The 16,979-nt window shown below is 41.5% G+C and overlaps 1 protein-coding gene across 1 annotated transcript in view; it reads left to right on the forward strand.

The window, feature by feature from the left end:
- The window catches only part of ITGAE (integrin subunit alpha E), a gene marked incomplete in the record, with an annotated part of 127,303 nt that overhangs the window by 101,997 nt on the left and 8,327 nt on the right, over nucleotides 1-16,979 (forward strand). The window contains 10 exon segments of the mRNA XM_073616887.1: nucleotides 453-526; nucleotides 818-950; nucleotides 2,563-2,664; nucleotides 3,611-3,690; nucleotides 8,631-8,708; nucleotides 11,178-11,250; nucleotides 11,366-11,473; nucleotides 13,158-13,220; nucleotides 13,830-13,931; nucleotides 15,034-15,129. Coding sequence (XP_073472988.1) covers nucleotides 453-526; nucleotides 818-950; nucleotides 2,563-2,664; nucleotides 3,611-3,690; nucleotides 8,631-8,708; nucleotides 11,178-11,250; nucleotides 11,366-11,473; nucleotides 13,158-13,220; nucleotides 13,830-13,931; nucleotides 15,034-15,129 — 909 coding nt within the window.

Here is a 16,979-nt window from a genome sequence, read left to right on the forward strand (position 1 = left end):
CTGGCAACTGATCGGTGACAGGATTACTAAAAGGTGCAGAGATTATACTCACCTGCTGTTATGGTGTCAACTCCTCGCTGGGTGGATTAGCGAGACCTGGAAGCAGCGGGGTATTTCTTTGCTCAGTGAAGCGTTCCTGATGCAGGTGAGCTGTCACAAGGGTGAACTGGCCCTTAGTGAAAAGTAATGAAAGTACATATTAACAACTCCCGTAGACCAAGTGTAACTTCTGAATATCAGGAAGGTATGTGGTCTGTCTAGTACTATCATATTCTCTGTATATCTGCAGTTATAAGTAGATGTGTTTACATGGTGTGTCCACCACTGTTTTTGTATTTTTTTTTTGTTGATTCTTTTGTTCAATAAAAAACCTTTGTACAAGAAACTTCCCATCTACAACATTGTAATAATTTCCATATTTAACATGACAACAAACTGTTTTCCTTGTGTAGCTACCATATGAAAAGGACTGCAATAACAAGGCAGTATGCATTCCAAGATTACATCTGACCACAGTGATGTCTAGGTAAGATGTTTTGATTATAGATAGATACACCCCTATCCTTTACACCAGTGGTCTTAGGGCCCTCATTATTTTCTAAGATAAATAAAATGGTTGGGGAAGCCCCTTTTTATAGCTGCAACAGGTGGGTGGAGATGGGAGCTCAGGTGAAGAGATGCCTCCTCACTACTTTCAGAGAAGCTGTATCCAGCACTGAACTATCAGTTTTGGGTGAATTAACCTATTAGAGAGTTAAAATTCATGTTAATGCATAGCTCACCAAAATTATGTGTTTTTTTTTTCTATTCATCACAGGCAGGAACTCATTGTTGGATACACCAAAGACCTAACAATGACACTTGGACTTGAAAATACTGGAGATGATTCCTACATGACAAACATAACTTTAATATATCCCAAGAATCTGCAATTTAAAACAATTAAACCGGTAAATACAATGAAAGCATATTTTTCCTTAAAATTGCTATGCTGTGTTAATTGCCTATATAATGTTTTCAAATTATTTCTGTTTGGTACCCTGTGGGGATGAATTACTAAAGGAACTGATGACTGTGGCTTGTACATTACCATTACCATAGCCAGTCTTGGGCCAGTATGTGCGAATTGTTTTGTGCACTGGTCAAAATCATTTGGTGGAGGGGGATTATGGTGTGGGGTTGTTTTTCGGGGGTTGGGCTTGGCACCTTAGTTTCAGTGAAGGGAACTCTTTAAACATAAGTATACCAAGACATTTTAGACAATTTCATGCTCCCAACTTTGTGGGAACAATGTGGGAATGGCCCCTTTCTGTTCCAACATGAATGTGCACCAGGGCACAAAGCAAGGTCCATAAAGACATGGATGAGCGAGTTTGGGGTGGAGGAACTTGCCTGGCCTGCACAGAGTCCTGACCTCAAACCGATAGAATGGGATTTGAATGTTATCATTTGGGATGAATTCGAGCGGAGACTGCAAGCCAGGCCTTGTCGTCCAACATCAGTGCCTGACCTCAGCAATGCGCTTTTGGAAGAATGGTCAAACATTCCCATAGACACACTCATAAACCTTGTGGACAGTCTTCCCAGAAGAGTTGAAGCTGTTATAGCTGCAAAGGGTGGGCCAACTGAATATTGAACCCTACAGACTAAGACTGGGATGCCATTAAAGTTCATGTGTGTGTGTGTGTACTTGCAGGTGTCCCAACACTTTTGATAATATAGTGTATGTGTGATGGCTGCTAATTATTTGGTAGTGTATTGTCAGATATCTTCAACATACTCTTTACTTGAAGTCTCTTGGCATGTGAACCAAAAATATGTCCCTGAGTATGAAAACCCTGATTGTCAGTATTACCATTGTAACCTGCCTGATAAATGTTTTCATCATGAGCTTTCAGCCAGCGGTGACTGCCTGCCACCCCGTGCATGAGCTTGCTGCATCAACCACCCAAGAATGGCGAGATTATGTGAATACGAGTTGCTTTATACAGTATATGTAGACCTTGTAATGTCCACATAAAATACCCGGGACCCCTCCTTCTTTACAAATCATTGAATGTTAGTAGTAGGAATGCAGAGGAAGCAAAATCTGGCGAGACGTCTCTCCAGTCCATTGAAAGAGTATCTTCTTATACGTTTTCAGTTGCTCTGTATTCACCATGATCTTGCCAGAAGAATATAACATAATCCTCACCTGGGGGAAGAAGACAAGGGTAGCTATAATTGTAACTTTTTTCTTCAAGGGTATATTTTGGAACTACTAACATTGGGTGATTTTTAAAAGAGGGGCCGGACGGCATAAGCAAATCTCGCATTTTGTTGCAAGGTCCACCTTAAGTAATATAAGAGTGATAAATCTCTCATTCTTGTTAGGTTTAAATTCTGCAGTTTTTTAATAAACACTGACAGTGGATGTTTGAAGACATGAGTGCAGCTTTAGTGGTAATAGGAGGACTATGAAGGTATAGAGATAGACCAAATTACATTACTTCTGAGGGATGCTTAATATCAGATTAAATTCTTAAAAATTGCATACTTATGTGTTTTATTTTTCTTTTCCAGACTAACAATCCCAGTATTAAATGCTATGAACAAAAAATTCCTAATTCATATAACTCCACACTGAACTGTACTATTCGACATCCTGTGTTTAAATCTGGTAAAGTAAGTCCAGTTATTAAATTTGGAAATGTTTTAAAAAATAAAATTGTGGCTACTCCAGCAAATCTACAATCATACTTAAAATGGGGCCTTCAACTTCAGCCACAATTTACCCAAATGCTACCCCAAAAATAAAGATACTATGAAACCGTCTTTTGGGGCATTTAGGAGAATTAAAGATTTGCCAGCTAAAATCTCAGGAATCTAACAAAAGAGTTTAGCTAGTATCCCAAAGCTGGTACTTTGGACTACATGGAGAATAATGCCCAATAAATATACAAGTGCTTTACACAAAATAACACACAGTAGTTGTACGCATGACGGTGTCTTTCAGCTTAATGATGATACTTGATTTGCTGCAATGAGGGAAAGGGGGAAACATCCATGAGTCAAAGTCAAGGCTGTTCCCATTAATACTATGAGTTTGACATTTATAGCAAGTGTGTGCTGATAAGTATTGAAACTAGCCACAGCTGGGGAACTAGCTTTTTCACACTGAAATCAGCAAATTCAGCTTCTATAAATGATTCATGTCAGGTGTACTTTAAAGGAAACCTACATCAAGTTGTAAAAGTAAAGCTAACATTGAAAATGTATAGCAAGAGTGCCACAATGTCTTCTACTGTGTGTCTCTCTAGTATCCCCCAAAAAATAATTCCTCTTGGTATGGGGTACACATCCCACAGCTTCCCACAATGCAATGCTTTGTGCCTGACAGGCTGATTGCCAGATCTAGGCATTGTCTCAAGGGGGGGGGGGGGGGGGGGGGCGCTTGCCTGGCTCTATCCTGGACTGGCAGATCTCAGGACTAGGCAGTGCTTTGAAGGTAGGAAAAGACACCTTAGATATATATTGTCACATAGTTTGTGCTATTAAACTTAATAAAGGTTTGTGTTAAATTACAGTACTTCTTTAAAATACATTTTGTAATTTTTCACATATTTTATAGGAGACATTTGACATCATCTGGCAACTGAGTGAAGAAAAGTTTTCAGCAGCTGAAGCGATCATTTATTCTACAGTTAGCAAGTAAGTGGACTTAAACCATTTAATCTTCTGCTGGTGGTGCAGGTCTTGTAAGAAATGTTTTACTTTAAGAGGTCCATACAGGTGAGAAGTCAGAGATTGTTGGGCAACACATTTTTCATAAACTTTTTTGTAGCACCTGAAAACTCCTTGCCTTTAATGAATAAGTATGGTGCCTGCATTACTGACCTTTCCTGAAAATGATTGTTTCCTGCCATTTTGATCAAATGGCTTCAGCACCTTCTGAGCCCTGACCCAGGGGCGGATCCAGAGTCAAGTCTCGGGAGGGGCACTGCCAGAAAATACATTTTTTTTGCGGGCAATTTATCTGGGAAATGGCTGGTGTTGGCGCTTCAATCATCACGGCACCATGGTTATTATGGTGTCAGGATGATTGAAGCACATTATTTCCATTCTTACATTGTAATATACAATGAAATAGTTAAACTCACCATAACGCAGAATCAGTTGGAGTCACTTTCCACGTCGCCTGCCACCAAATGCGGATTGTCACTTGCAACACACTGCAAATTGTCACGACACCTGCTACACGTTGCGGATTGTCACTTGCCACGTCACCTGCCACATGCTGCGAATTGTCACTTGCCACCAAATGCGGATTGTCACTTGCCACGTCACCTGTCACCAGATGTGGATTGTCACTTGCCACGTCACTTGCCAGTGTGAATTGTCACTTGCCACGTCACCTGCCACACATTGTGAATTGTCACTTGCCACGTCATCTGCCACACGTTGCGAATTGTCACTTGACACGTCACCTGTCACCAGATGCGGATTGTCACCTGCCGTGTCACTTTCCTGCTAAGGTGGTCTCTTGCTATGTCCCAGAATCAGGCAGCAGAGAGATGATGTAATCTCTCTGCTGCCCACAGCTGCCTTCACAGTGAGGGCGGAACTGCAGGGATGCAGGGCAGGCGCAGGGTGGTGAGAGATGTCATCTCTCTGCTCCCCTGCCTGCCGGCTCCCTGATTGGCCAGCAGCCCGCTCAGTCACACACAGAGCTGCCCAGCTACCCCCCTCTCTCACCTGCCCACTCACCGAGTCGACCGAGCCGCCCGCACTGTCACTAGTGGTGCCGCCCGCACTGTCATCCTCAGAGCCGCCTGCACTGTCATCCTCAGAGCCGCCCGCACTGTCATCCTCAGAGCCGCCCGTACTGTCATCCCCAGAGCCGCCCGCACTGTCATCCTCAGAGCCGCCCGCACTGTCATCCTCAGAGCCGCCCGCACTGTCATCCACAGAGCCGCCCGCATGGCGCACACACTGTCATCCTCAGAGCCGCCCGCACTGTCATCCTCAGAGCCGCCCATACTGTCATCCCCAGAGCCGCCCGCACTGTCATCCCCAGAGCTGCCCGCACTGTCATCCTCAGAGCTGCCCGCACTGTCATCCCCAGAGCTGCCCGCACTGTCATCCTCAGAGCCGCCCGCACTGTCATCCTCAGAGCCGCCCGCACTGTCATCCCCAGAGCCGCCCGCACTGTCATCCCCAGAGCCGCCCGCCCGCACTGTCATCCTCAGAGCCGCCCGCACTGTCATCCTCAGAGCCGCCCGCACTGTCATCCCCAGAGCCGCCCGCACTGTCACCCTCATTCTCGGAGGGGGCAATTGCCCCGTTGCCCCCCCCCTGGATCCGCCCCTGCCCTGACCAGGAACATAGTATAAAGTATGAAGATAAAGAGTTATTCTAACGTTCATGCTTATTCAAGGTCAGTGACTACCAAAGTATTAAAGCCAGGGACAATGAGGAAACTGTAATTTTCAGAAATAAAGTGAGCAAAATATAGCATACTTGGCCACCACTCTGTGTTACCGTAAAAGGGGTTTAAATTCTCTGGGAAAATTGTGTTTAAAAACATGAACCCCAAAAACAGATCATCTTATGTCTTATCTATCATGTTCTACTTATCATGTTCTAAAACCTAAAGTGCTGTGAACTTCATCAAACGCCGTCCTGTCTCCAGGACTAAGTAAAAAAACAATTGTGTGCACATCTGGCAAAAGTGGCTCAGTTTAAGAATGCTCATCTGCATACTGGCTCTAGAAATGTAATGTTTCTATCCGTGAAGCAGAATACTATCAACTTCACTGCCACAGATCCAGTGTGCACTCAGGTTGGTTAATGATACTAACTCTGTGCAGATTTTTAAACTACCCTCCTGGGCAGAGCAGGGCAGAGCAGGGCAGTAGCAGCCAATTCTTTACTGTACAAGTTACACTCAGAAGAACATGATGGGCTATCTTTAATTCAATATTTAGGACAGACAATAAATGTATTGTTTGTGACAGTTACATTTTGAGGCTGATTTACTAAAGAGGTTGAGAATCTTTACTAAATATATTGTGTAAAGATGTAGTTTAATTATCCAATCATGTAAAAATCAAATGTGTTTATTTAATCTACACATGATTGGATAACTAAACTGACTCTGTATCTTTATTAGGTGTAGTTTCTCAACTCCTTAAGTAAATCATCCTCAATATCTGGTAAGTGGAGCTTCAGAGCCTGACTCTGAAAGTCAATCCAGCACGCTGGAAATCTCTAGTGAATAGTAGGCAAATTTGCATAATTTTGCATCCCTCTTTTTCCTTTTTTATGTAATCAAAAAATTATAATATATATGCATTTCATGTACTTGGACATATAAATTTCATTAATATTTGCCACTGACATATATATTTTGCAAGAAAGATATTTACAGTAATGTTAAGATATTTTGTACACTGTCTTTTTCTAGCATAGGCTGCTGTATAAATATTATTCAACCACTAAAATGAGTGTCTGTTTTAATGCTATGGAGGTGGATCCAGACCTTATAGGCCTGTCTTATCTCAAAGAAATCAAGAGCGGTCGTTTTAACACCAGCTTCAGAGATCTGTCAGCAGGAACTGTGTCTGGTGCTGCCCACTGATTGTCATTGAACTCACCAAATTAGATTGTCCATCATCGCTTATCTTTGGGTATCTTCCTTCATAGTATTCCAAATCAAGGAAATACATTCACAAATAACAGAGTTTTCTTTATCAAAAGGTTTATTGGCTGTAATCACAGTAGCCAACAGAGACTACATAAAATACAGAATGCAAAATGCGGTCATCAGCTATAGAAAGCATCAAATATACAACCAAATTAGGTTCAGTTAAAGACATACAAGAAAGATCAAAAACAAAATAACAAACAAAAGGCAGTATTGTGCGGACTAGTATAAGGAAAACACACAAGGCCAAATAAGACACCAGTATTCAAATGAAACCTCTCCTAAAAAAAAAGAGAGGCCAGGTCAATTAGGGACTGCCTATACCGGTAGATACCTTAGCATCAAATCAAGGAGGGAATAGAACAGGGAAATACAGAAATGAAAAGTGGAGAAAGAAGAGAAGAAGGGAAGAAAGACTAGAAGGGAAGGTCCTGGGGGGTCTTGATGGTTAAGAAGATAGATGGTTAGAAGAAGATGGTCAAATCTGGACAGGTGGTCATGGTAGATCCATGGACACTAGGATCCGAGAAATTTATCATGAGAATTTGCTAAAATATCTGTCAGCTTTTCATTGATCATGATGTAATTCATACGAATTTTTACTGCCTTAAAGCTATGGGCGGGAAATTTCAATGCCCCTATATTTGCTAGTTTGGTGACCATAACAAAGTGTGCAGCTAGTTGGCGTTCCGAGCGGAAAGGGGTTGATCAGTTTGTGAAGAAGAGCTTCATATGGGTTTTTCTTGAGGTTACAGTGAAGTTATGTACGAAGTAGAGCATAGACTCTCATAGTCACAGGTTTCTATCACAGGGAGGGGGGACTCCATTCTGGGAGCATCCACCAGCTCCCATTTGGTGTGTGTTTCAGACCAGTTAGGGTATTGGATTGGGAGGGGATCTGGTCAGTGGCATAGATAGGATTGGGGTCTGGTACTGGGATGTGGGGGGGATCTGGTGCTGTGGGGGATGGGGGTCAGGGAGGACATTTTTGACTTGATGCTGGTTTTACAGAATTTTTCAATAAATCATTGTGGAGTTTACTCATTAGGGTGTGTATATCGTGTTCCTTTTATGGTTTGTGTTTTTTGATGATGACTCAATGTAAGATGATCACCCCCCTCTTATTTTGAGGTGAGTACTCCTCACCATTCATTTGGGTTACTGAGCAAGGTTACCAGGCCCATTCATTTTTGTTTGTGACTCTCATAGTCTGCTCATCCTTGGACAAGACCACCAAATATGCCCCATCATTCCGTTTTAAGCACAGCCACAGAATCATAACAGTGGGTAATTTGGAACAATGCGTTCTAGGCAGGCTGGAGTATAGTACCAACGGTACAGTATTTTTTATTCATTTTCTAAGTTTAAAACATTTTTTGAGCATTTATAAATGGTCTGTGTCATATTCTGATTCCTCCTATATTGAATTGTATTGTAACTGTACTGTCTCCCCTAACATTGTAAAGCGCTGCACAAACTGTTGGCGCTATATAAATCCTGTATAATAATAATATCCTGCCAGTCCTCTGGGTCCAATGCCATCCCAAGCACACTTTCTCAGTGTTGTTGATAAGCACGTACCAGGGGCTTCCTGTGGGAGAAAACAGAGGAATATGCCAGCGAAGTAATGCCCAAAGAGTATGGGCGCGATTTACAGATGCTTTCAAAGGACGTTCTACTATAGGGTGATTGGTGATTGGGTGCGACGTGGTTGAATAACAGAATTTTCATGTTATATGTAACATAAATAATATATCTTAATGGTGTTTTTTTTCTTTAGTTTAGGATATGCTCACTGATCACTTTCTGCTGCAACAAACACTCTTACAGCCACTCACTGTAACTGTCACAAATAAAGCTTCTTTCTCCAATAAATGTTTATAACTGTACAATTCAATTACAGTCAGAATGCTTTCCTAATGCAGTGTGATTTGCTGAATTTTAGCATGAATGGTGTCCCTGAACCAATAAATCAGAAGAAGACGCTCCCGGTGAAACACTTCTTAAACTCGATTCTAACTGTGTAAGTCACCGCATTTCTTCACAAATGGCTTTCTTAATTGATGAATTGGCAGCATAGCATACAGAAGTTAAACAAGCTTGAGTTATTACAATGGATCTCTTTTCTCAATGCAAACATGGCTGAGCATTAAGGTTATGTGCTAGGATCAGGTTAAGTGTTAAAGGTTGAATTTAAAGGATATAACTGTACTTTTAGTACATTTTAGTTTAACTGCCCCTATTCTTCCCCCAGCACCCCACATGTCAGATTTTCCCTGTGCAGCTGGAAAATCTCCATTTATTCTTACGGAGAGGGAGTCCATAATCCCAATGCAGGACAGCCTTTCTGTAGGCTAGAACAGAGATTTGGCCACTAATGTGCAGGGCAAGAAGCTGCCAAGCTAGCTAGTACAGTTAGCTTCTGGGGTCCCTTCACATGTGATACACATGATTTCTTTTGCTGGGGCATGCTGTGTTAGGAAAGCACACTCATTTTCAATGGTTTGTAGTGCACCTCAACATACCCAAAACTGCATTTGAAGCCAGTTTCATGGCAATGTAAAAGGTCACAATGCACAATAAGTACATTGTGGAGTGCCGAATCACAGGTGCATTGGCAGGTACTGTATGAGTACCATTGTAAATGTATGACAACATAAAGCAATGCACATAGTACCATGCATTGGTATAAGATATTATTTTTTAACAAAAGGCACAAGTGTGAAGTCAGCTTCACCTCTTAGGGAGATTTAAAGGCTAGGGTTGAATTTCTGAGCTTAGGTTAGGGCTTGGAGGCTTGCTGGTCTCTGCATATGGGATTTCTATGTGGCTGCCATGATGCTTCAGTACTTTGTTTAACAAGTATGCAATTTTCCTGATTTGCATATTTGATGAAGGTCTATGACTGAGGAGCCATGGCAACATCAGCATTCCTCCAAGGACAAATTTACTTTCAGGAGTACATAAAGGTTACAGGTCAGAGAATGTGAGGCAACACACTTTTATAAGCTTCTTCTCGGCACCTGAAAGCTCTATGACTGTACTGAAAGTATGGAAGCCTTCATTACTGATTTGTCCTTCTGAAAATTTGTGCTCCCTTTTATGCTGATCCAATGGCTTCACTGCTTTCTGAGTACTGATCAGGAACAAGTATGAAGGTAGGGAGTTATACATTTTTAATGTGCATTCTTATTCAAAGTCAATGACTCAAAAAGTAGCTAGGTTTGGCCATAAAACTAGCATTTTCAGAAATATGGTGAGCAATGGCAGCACCTGTGTTTGTCATAGTATAGGATTATGAAAAGGGGAGGCAACTATGCGAAGGAAGAAATCTCAGTGGAAAAGTAAGAAGTATGGATGAGAATTGGGTTTGAAGCTACCATGAGTTCACTTATCATGATCATTAGGTAAAAAAAGTGTGCCGTTTTCTAAAATTTAAAGAAATGGATAGCCCAATCCTGTTTCTATGAAGGGTGGGCTCACAGCAGCCATATTGTCAGTGTGGGTTGGAACTGTTAGGGAAAACTAATAATTCTGTGTACAGAGATACTGTTATTTTTTTAATTTTAGGCATTGGGACATGCCTATCAGGGCAGTGTCTGGCTTTCCATGCCTTCTTTTTTCTTGCTTATTAGCCCTGCAAATAGCCAGAAAGGAAAAACAAGTTTTGCCCCCACAAACTTCACTGGGTTTGCTGCTTTCACAAACTTCGAGTGCAAAATTTGCAAAACTGTTTGTGAAGAGACCTAGTAGATCCACCCATCCCTAGTGGGAAGCAGAGCATTTTATAATGAATGCTAAGGAGTGAAATAAAATTCAGCCATTGTATTTGATATTGCTTGTACTGGTTTTACTGAGGAATATTTCTAATTCTGAGTGCAAATGCATGTAGAAATAGGTAAAGGTCAGTGCAGCAAGGCTAATATAAACTAATTAGTATGTAATTTAGCTTTCAAATGCATACAATTAATGATAAAATAAGGAGCTTAAAATTCAGAAGAAATGTAAACTCAGAATAGATTTTAAAGCATTTCTCCGCAAAATGTTTCTATTTTAGCTTTGAATAAAGTGGTGAAAAGTTAAAATTCATGTCCAGTCTTTAGTTCTGTCTGTGACCCTATAGGGGAAATGTTCTCTCCCCTCTTGTTCCTGTGATGCCCATATAAAAAATGGAGAATACAGGCATCACTGGGACAAGAAGGCACAAATGGGGATAAAAACGTTCTCAGAAGTTGTCTTCCTTCCCAACTGTACTAAAAAGATATTTTTGCTCCTGTCTGTTTTCCAGTTGTACGTTCTAGCAAGAAGTTAGGAGACATCCCACAAAACGGACAGAAACAGCAAAAAAAACTTGCCAAAGTCTATAAACCTTTCCTGCTCTAATTAAAATAGAATAAGAAGTTGGGCTTTAATTAAGAAGTAACATGCTGCCTTACTGCTAACAGACTAAAATAGTAGTATCTGTTCATAATGTTTTGTACTTCTGGTCCAGGCACCCCAATGCACTTTATGTGAGGATCCCTCCTGAGCCAGATAACATTGAGAAAATCGAGTACACTTTTAATGTAAGTATCTGCAGATTTACTGTGTGTTAGAATGGAAAATGGCTCAGTTTGTTTATCTGCATTTACTATGTTCTGTGGCATGCTACTTATACATGCAAAATATCATTTTTTACAGATCAATGGAGAAAATCAGTATGATGCTGAACTTAGCTTAGAGCTGCAGATCCCCATTAACCTGAAAAGTAAAACTATTTCTGCAATAACTTTGACTGAGAAAACCCAGGTGAGTGCAAGAAAATAGGCTTTTCCCAACTCCTACAGCAACGTATGAAGTTTCAGTTAGACGACTACAGTCAGAAAGTGAGAAGCCACCGCTGGGCTTTCTTATTGGAAAGCCCAAGCTCTTTAAAACCTAAGTGCAGTCAAAATAAGAAACACAAAAACCAGCACAAGGGACATAACTTAACAGTCTGTAGGATGTGTCCCTTGTGCTGGTGCCACTTCTGTTAAGTGAAATCCTCCTCTACCCATGCCCTCCTCCACCCCCCCCCCCCCCACCACCACCACCATCGTAATCTTCTTGTGCAGCAGGGATAATAGAACTAACCTGTCACGGGCCCCCTTTAAAGGATAACTACACCTTTAAAAAATAAATAAATAAATGCACATCTTTTTGCAGGTAAAAAATGTGATTTGTTGTTGTTTTTTTTATTGGGAGCCTGTAAAGCATTGCACCCACGATCAGCAGATTGTAGGTGCAATGCAGGGCTCTTGCAGACTCTGTGTGTAAGCTGTCTGCTCGTACCTCATATGGGCAGACAGTAACACACTGACATAAGCTTCAATAAACTACCTAGAGTGCTTAACAGTGCCCTGGTAGGTCATTGAGAACTGCAAAACGACAGCCGCAAAGGCTGTCGGTACTTGTAGTTTCCCTTTTACAGAGCTCTGTGTATGAATGACGCGGCCGTCATTCATTGGCAGAGATCCCCGGCCTGCGATACTTGGTGGGGGAGGCATGCGATGGCAGCTGCAGCAGTAACATGTTACAACCTAAATATGGGTATAACATGTAACATGCTATGAAAGGTGAACTTATCCTTCAAGAGTGCCCAACTATACCTGCCCTTTCTGCCCAACTCCACCATTCAAAGTAACCGTACTACAGCTTCCATTAATTAAATGTGATCTATGAATTGAGGAGACGGAGCTATCAATCATCCACCTGCCTTCCATTCATAGAAACTGCAGTACCAGCTTGGATTGAGGAGAACTTCACTTAACACAGAAGCACAAGAGACACATCTTACTGACTTACAGTTATGCCCCTTGTGCTGATATTTGTGTGTTTTTATGTTGACTGCATTTAGGTTTTAAGTTGTATCGTTGGGCAAAACATTTTTTCTTTTAGTTTAAGATATAGTGGAAAAAGGTGACGCCCTCTGTCAAGTTGCTCTTACTGTCTGTATCCCCATTGGGAAGATTCACCCCTCTATTTGCACTGGTGGCCATTGACATTGACAAAGAAAGTAAAGAAAAATTTAAAATTGTAGAGTTGGCATCAGAACAAAAGGTGAGGTCTAATTAACCAATGGGGGCAACTAAGAGGGTAATTGCCCTCACTTTGGGAGATCTTTTCTAACTTCCTGTTGCAGCTTTGGGACTGGAAGTGAGGATACATTTCCCCAATGGTACACAGACAAAAAATACTGGAAGGAGGTGTAATACTTCCCTACTTTATAGTTTTGGCTATACATACGCTCTAAACACTGTATCATGGATGCACACGGTATATGATTTTTTTTAAATAGAGATTTTATATAAGCAATAAAAACAGACATAAAAGACCATTTTTTTAACATGGAAAGAATGAAAAGAAAATCAACAAAATATCTCTACAGTTTCTTAAGATTTCTAATTATGTCTTGCTTTTTTATTAAAATTAAAATTAAATTTTATTTTCATAGAACTCAACTATGTGTAACCTCGAAAACCGGGAATGCAGATGTAGAAATGCATCCAGACAATATGTGAGTCTTATATAAACTTGAAATTTACCTTAATCCATATTGATGAATTCTATGATTACAGCTATTAAAGGAAACCTGTATTGAAGGCAAACAGGAGCTGCCATTAAACACTGCCATCTGGGAATGCTTATCACTTAAGCTAGCCACACACTATACAATTTTCCTGTTCAACTTTCCTTTAGATTTACCAAAACCATATAATATGAGGTCAAACCTAAACCCTTTCAATTTGTATGCAATCAGACAGGCCCTTGCACTACATAGTTGAAGGTAAATCTAAAGGAAATTGAATCAGAAAATTGTATAGTGTATGGCCAGCCTTAGCCTTCTCTGGCCTCTGTACTTTTTGAGTCACTGACCTGGAACAAGCCCACAGAAGAGCATACTGCATTTTCTCCATATAGGTTTCCTCTAAAATTCTATGGAAATTATGGAAAAAATAATGACTAAGGGATATTTTTCTATGTTTTTAATGAGCCAGCCTTCCCCAGAAACTGTAGAACTATAAAGATAACTAGCTTCAAGACTGAAAAACATCATACTAATATACTTTCTGAAGTGTGCATAAACATGGTGTAAAAAAGATTCCATTGTGTCTTTTTTGGGTAGAAAGAGGAAGTTCTAACATGTCTGGCTGTCCGATGCAAAATCTCTTCAATGCCCATGGAGATAACAGTTAAGGCCGAGCTTTTCTTAAAGACCCTGCAGAAGGTAACAACTTAATCAACTTTTGTATCCCAAATTTGTTTATCAGGGTGATATACAGGGACAATATTTATCAATCATTCTGCCAGTCAGGGCTCATTTAGGGAATTTTATTTTACAAGGTGTGATAGGTACCACTGTTGATACTCTTTTCACTTTAGGTGGTACATGGCAGGTGTAGGATTAAGTATATGTAAGGTTTTGAGAAAGTATGACAGGGTGTTAGCTACCATCCTCAAGAGGAGCATGATTATTTAACCAGCAGAGTGAATATATATACATCTGTACCTTTCAGAAGCCATTTTGCAGAGAGTAAAGCCCTTTATGAATGTAGGATGCATTGCAGGGCAAAGTGGTGTCCATTGAGGGATTATCTTAATGGGAGCTCTCGTAAAGAATGAGCAGAGGTCAGGAAGGTCTGTAAAAATTTAAGCAGCTCTATAATTGGTAGGTATACAAATCCATTTATATGAGATTTTAGTAATTGGGTTTACATTTATTTTAAGATCTGTGCATAGTCAGTTTCATCCCACACTCCAAAGATATGCTGGTAGGTTAATTGGCTCCTGTCTTAATTGGCTCTACTATGTGTATGTATGTGAGTTAGGGAGATTAGATTGGAAGCTCCCTGAGGGCAGGGACTGAAGTGAATGTATTATACACTACATTGTCAAAAGTATTGGGACACCTGCCTTTACATGCACATGAACTTTAATGGCATCGCAGTCTTAGTCCGTAGGGTTTATTATTATTGACTTGGCCCACCCTTTGCAGCAATAACTGTTATAGCTGCAAAGGTTGGGCCAACTCAATATTGAACCTTATGGACTAACACTTGGATGCCATTAAAGTTCATGTGCGTGTAAAGGCAGGCGTCACAATACTTTTGACAATATAGTGTATATGTAAAGCGATGCAAAAATTGACGCCACTTTTTCTTTCAACATCTCTTTTAACACTAGTGCCCTTTCGGCATTTCTTGGAGCTACTTTCAACTAATTTGAACTTTAATTGCATTGTCACGCCCTATAAACAATAAAAGTCAATACTCTTTTGAGATTATGCAAGTTATGTTACTGTGGCATATAATATATTTTTTGTTTTTTAGTTAGTAGAAGACACGCAAGAACTAAACATTACTGGTGAACTTTTGTATGACAAACACTTATTTATAAATGTAAAGGACCCAGAACTTCGGACACAGGTGAGATTAATAATGATCTGTCCTTCCTTTTTCCTTCCTTCCAATTAGCTTTAAGCCAAAACATCTGTTATGATAAAAAAGATAACACATAATATCAGTTACTATACTGCACATTAAGCCCGGGTTCACACTAGAGCGATCTCAGAGATCGCATGTGATTCTCACCCGCACTGCAGGTGATCTCTGAGCAATTTGAGTTCTGCCATACAGTTGTATGGCTGAACACGCATTAGATTCGCACAGAAAATAGTGCAGGGACTTGATTTTCCCCGCACAAGAATCAGATTGCATGGGTGTTCTCACCTATGCGATCCGATTCCTGTGCAAGTTCACAGTTTGCACTGCGATCTGTGAACTAAACTGGGGGTGTCATTAACTTTGTTAATGACAACCGCAGCAGTTCACACAAGGCAGTGTGAACTGCCTGCGGGAGAGGAGCGATGCGGGAACCAGCGCTGTAATCGCGCTGGTTCCCGCATCACATCAGTGTGAACGCAGGGTCAGGCCTCATGCACACAGGGCGTTCGAAAAAATGAGCTGCAAAGCCACTACCAACGCCAGGAAAAAGCGGCTGTAAAAACGTGCTTTTAGTAGCTTTTTGTATTGGCGTTAATGCGCGTTTAGGCACGCCAGCTTTTTGCAAGGTTTCTCTGCCTCTATTCAAAATCTATGGTTCCCTATGAGATCTCATTGATTTGAATAGAAGTCACATCCACTTGTGCGCTGAGGATCTCGAAGGGGAACCCCTCGTCAAAATGAAAAATAAAAAAACAACGTGGCCCCCCCCCCAAGATCCATACCAGACCCTTCGGTCTGGTATGGATGTTAAGGGGAACCCCCACAGCAAAAACAAAAAGGCAAAATGCCGAGCAAGTGCCCCTCTCTCCTGAACCATACCAGGCCACACGCCCTTAACATGGGGGGGAGGGTGCTCTGGGGCAGGGGGGCTCTGTGCTCCCCCACCCCAAAGCACCTCGTCCCCATGTTGATGAGGGCAGGGGCCTCTTCCCCACAACCCTGGCCGGTGGTTGTGGAGGTCTGCAGGCGGGCGGCTTATGGGAATTTGAAAGCCCCCTTTAAGAAGGTGGCCCCCAGCCCGCCCCCTATGTGAATGATTAAGGGGTACATTGTACCCCTACCCATTCACCCAAAAAGGTATCAAAAGTAAATTAAAACAGCACACAGGTTTTTAAGTCCTGTATGAAAGCAGCTCTGACGTATCTTCTCTATCTGGTCTTCTCTCCTCTCCAGGAAAGTCTTCTCCCCTCTCCGGGTCTTCTCCCTTCTCCGCTGATGTCTTCTCCCATCTCCGGTTCTTCTCCCTCTGCTGTCTTCTTCCGCTGTCTTTTTCCTCTGGTTCTTCTGCTGCCTCCGGTTCTTCTTCCTCTGATGTCTTCTCCTAACGCTAGCTCCCACTGTTGTGTTAGGTCCGATGTGTGCCGTCACTTAAATAGCTATGGGGCGTGGCCATCCAGTGACGTCATCCGGAGACCCCCAACCCCTTGTGACGTCACCGCCCCACCAGGTGACATCACAAGGGGACAGGGTCCCTGGTAAACTTACCAGAGGTCCTCATGCTTTCATGACCTTTAATCATTAAAAAAGCCCTAACTGACAAAATCCACATATACCTTACTGGGTTGCAAAAATATTGGCAATAAATGCATCCATTTAAGTGCTGAAGACATTCTGTGGCCAAACTGTTTTTGTTCCTGTACATTGCCCTTGCTATCAGGCAAGCACCCAGAAAACTTTTTGGAGCTTTGTTTCTAAACAAGGCATCCTGAAACAAAAAGCAGCCACAGGTACATTAGTGCACTTTTAGGACTGAGTTGTATGGAAGAGACACG

This window comes from Aquarana catesbeiana, linkage group LG02 (assembly GCF_042186555.1).
Source record: "Aquarana catesbeiana isolate 2022-GZ linkage group LG02, ASM4218655v1, whole genome shotgun sequence".
Classification (NCBI taxonomy): Eukaryota; Metazoa; Chordata; class Amphibia; order Anura; family Ranidae; genus Aquarana; species Aquarana catesbeiana.